This window comes from Lipotes vexillifer, unplaced genomic scaffold (genome assembly GCF_000442215.2).
Source record: "Lipotes vexillifer unplaced genomic scaffold, Lipotes_vexillifer_v1.1 scaffold597, whole genome shotgun sequence".
In the NCBI taxonomy this organism is placed as follows: Eukaryota; Metazoa; Chordata; class Mammalia; order Artiodactyla; family Lipotidae; genus Lipotes; species Lipotes vexillifer.
In genome coordinates, this window is record NW_006797597.1 from 246,800 (window position 1) to 254,001 (window position 7,202).

The following is a 7,202-nucleotide window of genomic DNA, read 5'->3' on the forward strand; positions in this document are numbered from 1 at the left end:
CCCGCGTCTCCTGCATCGGCAGGCGGACTCTCAAGCACTGCGCCACCAGGGAAGCCCAGATAAGGACATTTTTATTAAATGTTTAATATAAAAGAGGTTATTTTTAAAAGAATAAGAAACAAAGATGTAAAAAACATAAAACACCACTAAGAAGGGAAATCAGGATAGGCACTGCCCATTTTTATTTATCATTTCCCATTTTAAAAATGGTGTATCGAGAATTCTTAGAGACCCAGGCATATCACGTTACACTGCAGACTTACATAGAGATCTGTCTTAAAGAATCTTACTAATCTTTCATTTTTTATTTCTTTTCACTAATTCATTCTAAAAAATGGGAAGAAGGAGAAGTAAAGGAACTAAAGGGTTTACCTTGTAAATACATTCTTCATATAAACTCTATTTTAAAAGATGTCTTAAAAACATTATGCTCTAAGTGCTTTTTGTCATGCATGCATAGGGATCAAAAAGAATAAGAATTAATATTTACAGTAACAATAAAGAACTTTCTCTCCTCTTAAGCACTATGATTTCCACCAGGTTGATAAACGTATTTATAGAACTAACTTGTTCAAAGATATAATGAAAAACTCTTCTAACATTATTCATAATTGAAACTAATATGGCCCAAGATTAATTTGAGGTAGACAGAATAACTTTATTTCTCTACTACTAAGAGAAAGAAAATACTTGAGGTAATTTCCTGAGGGACAATGTGAAACCTTTTAGCCCAAGTAGGATAGTCATCTAAATGGATACTCACCTTATAATCAAAGTTTTCATTTAAGAAGTTCTTACGAAGTGCATCTGACAGGTACAGAACTGTTGTAATAATAACGCTAGTGATAAAAGAGAATACATTTTAAGTTGGAAACATCACGTTAGTGAAAAACATTTATCAGGCAAGAATAAAGTAACTAAGAAAGAAGAAAACCTTCAGTAAGCCTGTGGAACTATACTAGATAATTCATATTTGAAATAAAAAAGAGAACAGATGCCCAGGAAAATAAAGAAGGAAAAGAAATCCATCACTGAAATGATATGCAGAAAAATCTATGAATTCATATGACTCAGAATTATATTAATATCTTCATGTTTTGTAATTTGTAAATTTCCAAAGCAAAAATGATTTAATAAACCTATAATATTCTATATTTTATTAACATGGAAGAAAGTCAGACTTTTAAAAAATACAGAAAAAGAGATGGAGCCCAGAGATGAAATGGACAAAATGACAGACCATATTGAGTATTCATTAGATATCTTCTCCTGCTCTCTCCCGTTTAAGGTGTTAGGGGGCATGTAAGAGCTATGGAAGTCAGATTCCTTCTCTCATGGTGACAAGATTGCCACTAAAGAAACCATTACAGACTGTGAAATTGTCTATAACACAGTACTAAGCTATGTGAAACTGACAGTGAGTGTGACAGCAATTTAGAGAATGGGGCATCTCTGAGCTGGAGAAATTAGGGAAAGCCTGTCAGAGGGGGCATATATAGTCATATGTATTTTGTTAGGGAGATTAAAAAAGGAAGATTTGGTGAGTATTCTTGGTTAACTCTTGAGTTATCCATTTTGTTTAAAATCTGCTCCTTTTTACAGCTACAAGAGTATATATTCAAAATTGAATGTATTTCCAATTGGTTCATTTAATGTTAGATATAGCATTATATTGAAACAAGATAGGTCACTCCCCAAACCACCCAAAACCAAGCACCAACGTATAAATGATTGATATTTAAAACCTCTTTGGCCTTTTTTAAGATGCATGCATAAGTAAGTGCTTGTGATGTGATGAGACCCCAGCTCTCATTACGGGATTTGTGACAGAAGGATATAGCTGTCTGACCCTATAGGTAAAACAGCATGAAACAAAACAAAACACCCCCACCAACCTCACACCTTGGTTGTCCTACTGGTAAAATATAGATTAGAAGAGCATTTACTAATTACAAGAATATGTATAGTCTTTGAAGAACTTAAATGTTCATTATTGTAATCTGCTGGAAAACTCATTATTATAGTCTCCTTGTGGGGCAGGAGAGGATTAGCGAGGCTAAGGAGTTGGATGGTTGAATGTGGAAGCTCAAGGTAAGAAGAGGAAAGAGAAGAAAATCACCATTTTCATGGGCACTTGCTCTACCATGAGCAAGCACTGTGTTACATACATGTGCCTTTTATATGTCATTTACATCTTTCAGTGAATCATCCTATGAAAATTAAGTATAAGTAAAGCCTATGAGATTGAGAAGTCCTGTGGTTTCTTCTTCCCTCTCAAATGGCAGATATCAACAGTGAACTTCCTATCAGAGACAAATCACCTGCAAGTAACAGGTGTGTAAAGTGGCAATTGTCCAGACACTGGTGAAATCAATAATGGTAACTGATTAAGTTTCCCAAGTAGTTAATTCAAATCTTACTATATGAAACTAAAGCTTACTTGTCAGAAAATGAAATGCTATCAGGCAAGGAAGGGACTCTTTGTCCAGCATCTAGTAGATTGTGGGGCTTCTAAGTTTATTTATTTTTTAAATTAAAAAAAAATTTATTTTATATTGGAGGCTAGTTGACTAAAAATGTTCTGTTAGCTTCTAAGTTGAAAAAAGAAAAATTTGCATCCTTAACAAATGTTCTGCTTTGACATCCAATGGAGAAACACACACAGTCCCACTACATCTGAGTTTTACATCAAAAACCACCTTCTGGCCCACAACTCTAGCTTGGATTGTTGTTCAGAAACAATAACATCTAGTGTTAGTGAAACATGACATATCTGGGATTTGGGTTATTGGGCCCAATGCTCTGGAAAGGAGCCACCAAACTCAATCTTCCAAGTGAGAGAGATTATTCCATGGCAAAGATTACTCACTTGTTATTTATATGCTGGGTCCCAAACACACATACAAAATCCACGGCTTCTTGAACTGTGCTTGCTGGTAAACAATATGGAGCCTCTCTGGCTTTATGAAGGACCCGTAAGTCTCAAGCTGGCCACTCACTGGAATCACTTGGGAGCTTTTTCCTGAATCACAGATGTCAGGATCACACCCCCAGAAATTTAAAAACTGGGCTGGGGTGCAACCTGGACATCAGGATTGGTAACGCTCCCCGAAGAGTCTATGTACACCCAAAACTGAGAAACAGTGCTCTAGACTTTTAAAAGTTAGACAAACTTTCATGGGTACCTGGTAATCTAGTTAAGATGCACATTACGATTCAGCAGGCCTGGGATAGGGCCTGAGGTTCTGCATTCCTAACAAGCTCCAGGAGATGTTAATGCTGTTGATTCACAATCCACCCTTTGAAAAGCAAGGCTCTAGAGAGGTAGGTAGTCAGAAGCACATTCCAAACAACACTGCTTCACATTCTCCTGCCTTCTAGAATTTCAGGCCGATGACTACTGTGGTTCTTTAATGGGTCTTGCATCCTTGCTCTGGATTGAACACCTCACCCTCTTATCAAAGCTGCTTTATCATCAGGCACAAGAGGTACAGGGCACAGGGCCTTTTCAGGGTCTTTGGAAAATATTGAGCCCTGAAAAAGTGTTATGGAATCAAAAACTAAAACTGCAAAATAAAAACTAAAAAAGGGTTCATAACATGTCCACAGAATGCAACATTAGCATTTTCATTAATTGTCTAATTTAATATTCATGCAACTTCTTTTATATTGAAAAAACTAGAGGTTACTTTTTATAACTTAAGAATTCCTAAGTATACAGAAGTACTGAGAAATCATAGGTAATTGGAATTAAACGATTTACTCCATAGGCCAATAATTTAAAAAGCAAACTGTAGAAATTGCTTTTCATTTTGGCATGTGGGTCTATTTAATGTTTGATCTGATGAAGGGTAAGACCTCCAAAAATAAGACTTCTCAGGGCTGGAAAGATCTTAAAATGACTCGACTTCAATTGCTTTTCATTTATGCTCATAACATTCAGCCCAAGTCACAGAGGCAGCTCCCAAAGCTTTTTATGTCTCAGCACTAAGACAGTTTCCTGGCACACAGGTCCCCAAGCCAGCTAAAGGCATATATACATTATCACTCCTTCACTGTAGTGGATACCTGTAGCGTTTAAGGGTTTTCCTTTACTTGTTCTAATTTATCCAAAACCGTGTGGCTCCTTTGGTTTTATTCTTTTACTCATGACTCCGTTTCTGAATATGGGAACATTTTAAATCTCAGCGCTCCAACTCAACAGCTAAGAAAGCCTTTGCAATCTTTTACTACAAACGGTCAAAATACTGATGTCTGCTATAGAAATGCAGACATAAGGATCACTTTTGCCAGCCCTAATCTATGGCACAGCATGATAAATGTGTACATAAAAGAGAAACTGGTGCACAAGAAATCAAAGCTCTTTCTTCAAGTTTTCCAGTTGCCACTTCATTCCTGGCATTTAGAAAGTATTTTTTAAGCAACGCTATCCCTCCTATAGAAACCTCATCTCCTATAAACTGTCCTTTTGAAAACTACTCCAACCTGATAATCTGCTGAAGCAAAAGCCCATCTCCATAAATTATAAATGGATTGAGAGAAGCACCTTTTGGATAAACTGGGCATCAACAAGGCTGATGTTTGTGCACTGAAAAGCTATGGAGATCTAAATTTGGAGTACGGCAATTTCCCTACTTCAGGTACAGTTCCTAAGTTTAAAACTTTTTTGTTAGGTTGAGGAACAAGCAAGCACCACAGAAAGAGTATTTCAAGACAGAAGAGGGCAGAAGAAATCACCACAAAGACATTTAGGGCAGATAAAAATCCTGGACAGCCATCAGGGAAACTGATCTGAGCTAGTGGTCCTCAAATGTCAGTACATGAGCAACACCTGAAGGAAACGTAAGACTTTAGGGCCTCACCAGTGCCTATGGCTTGGTGAGATCACACCAGGGCCCAGCCAGGTGATTCCGATGCACGTGACAGTTCATTCTGAGGTTTGGTGTTACAGATGGAAGAGAAGACAAACAAGGGTTGGAACTTGGAGAGCAATGACATTTGGGGAATTTGTCCTTGTTAAACACTGCATCACCAAGGGCCTAGCCCAGTGTTCGTTGAATGACTATAGCCTCAAACTTGTATTTAAATGTATGCTTTGTGATAATTACTTGCTGTACTAGATAATTCTAAAATGTAAAGCTTGTAGAACTTTTTATACTTTTCTATAAGTATTTTGAAGAAGAGACTGAAATTAAGACAGGCAAAGCTGACGGAAAAGGTACTCCAAGTGCAGAGCACAGAATCCACCAAAATGGGGAAGAAATTAAAGGATCAGTAATTTTGCTTTCGGTGAAGGAAGCATGCAGTGCAGGTGAGGTAAAAAGAATGAACAAGAATTGAAATGGAAGAATTTTAAAAAATTCCTTGACCTCCTCCTCTGGGCAGTATTGGCAAAAAATCACTCATGTAACAAAAGCCTCAGTTTTTCTGACCTATTAGGCTTAAACCCTAATGTATTCTTGCCTTTCCTCATGTATTCATTCTCTCTACCAGCTCCTCACAACTCACCTGGAGATGCAGTGTGCAGGCAATTCTTGTGTAAATATTTGCTATAACTATCAAAGTTTTTGGTACATTCATCTCAGTAATATATAGTTTTGATAAAAATCACTATCTTTCCTCCTGGACAGTAAAAGCGTTTAAAGATAATTACCCTAATAGAAAAACACCACCATCAACAAAAAAACAATAGTACAATGGGTGTTCAACAGATCAGCGACTCTAACATAAAACTTTTCATGGTCAGTATCACATACTCTGTCTTCCTTCCTGTTACTATGGAAAAAGTATCAATGCTCCTAGCTAAGGCCAAGCTTCCTTGTGTGCACTAGATCAGTGCTACTCTGAGTGTGGTGAGCTTCCTTCACTGAGAAGTCTCACCACAAAAAACAACGTCAGATGAACTAAACTGCATGCTTACACAGTTGATTTAGTTTCCAGTGCAAGTCGATGGAGGACAGGTGCCACCCCCTTAGGAAAGCTGACAGACAGGCACAATGAGAAATACTTGATCTCATCCCTATTTGCCTATCCAAGGACAACCATTCCTTCACTTGGGCCTGATTTCTTTAGCACCATCAATATCTCTCTTTTCTGTGCCCTTCCTATCAGTAAACCAACATGCATAATATTCCATATTTAGAAATGAATCCTAGTACTCATATCTCCTTCCAGATATAGCCCCATTTCTCTGCTCCCTTTTACAGCAAAATCTTCTAAAGAGCTGATAATTATTGCTTTCACTTTCTCAATCCCCATCTGTTCGCAAATTCACTCTAATAAGACTTTCATCTCCAACACTCCATGAAACAGCACTTGTCAAGGTCACCAATATCTACACCGCACTGCCAAATCCCAGGGATAATTGTCAGTCTTCATCCTCCAACCTCCCAGCAGCTCTTGATACTCCTTCCTTCATGAAATATTTTCCTCATACGGTATTATACCCTTCTGGTTCTCATCTTACATCACAGGCTACTCCTTTTCAGTCTCTGTTGCTGGTTGCTTCTCAACATCCTGACCTTTGAATGGTTGGCATGTTCCAGGGCCCAGGCTTAAGTAGTCTTCTCTTTTCAATCTGTACTTTCTTCTAGGGTGCTCTCATTCAGTTTGATGGCTTCAAATACTACCCAATGCTAATGACCCTCAAATGTATGTCTCTAGCCTTGACTCCTTCTCTGAGCTCCAGACAAGCATGTCCAGCTTCTTCTCCTACATCTCCACTTGGGTATCTAAGAGCATCTCAAACTTCTGTTCAATACAGGATTCCTCACCGCTCCCATCCCTAACGCTACTCTTCTCTCAGTATCTTCCATCTGAGTGAAAGGTACCACCATTTGTCCTTCTGTTCAGGCCAAAATTCTAAGAGCCATCTTCAAATTTTTTTCTCTCTTGCCCACAGCCAGTCATCTGCAAGTCTTAGCACCTCTGTCTTCAGAATCGATCTTCTCACTACCTTCATTGCAATCCACCTATTCAAGCCATCATCATCTCTTACCTGGACTGCTGTTATTAAGCTCCTAACTGGTCCTTCCTGGTTTCTCTCTTGTCTCTCTACCCCCTAATATCTGGACCCTGTCTTCTTCCAACCTCATTTTTACCGGTTCCTTCCTTCCTGACATTTCTGCCACACAAGTCTTTCAGCTCCTTGAATGTGCCATCTTCACTCTGACCACAGGGCCTTTGTATATGCTATTCCTGCT

At 38.3% G+C, this 7,202-nt stretch overlaps 1 protein-coding gene across 1 annotated transcript in view; it reads right to left on the minus strand.

Moving 5' to 3' along the window:
* Positions 1-7,202, minus strand: part of DOCK4 (dedicator of cytokinesis 4) — a 282,165-nt gene that overhangs the window by 69,924 nt on the left and 205,039 nt on the right. The window contains 1 exon segment of the mRNA XM_007469745.1: positions 764-839. Coding sequence (XP_007469807.1) covers positions 764-839 — 76 coding nt within the window.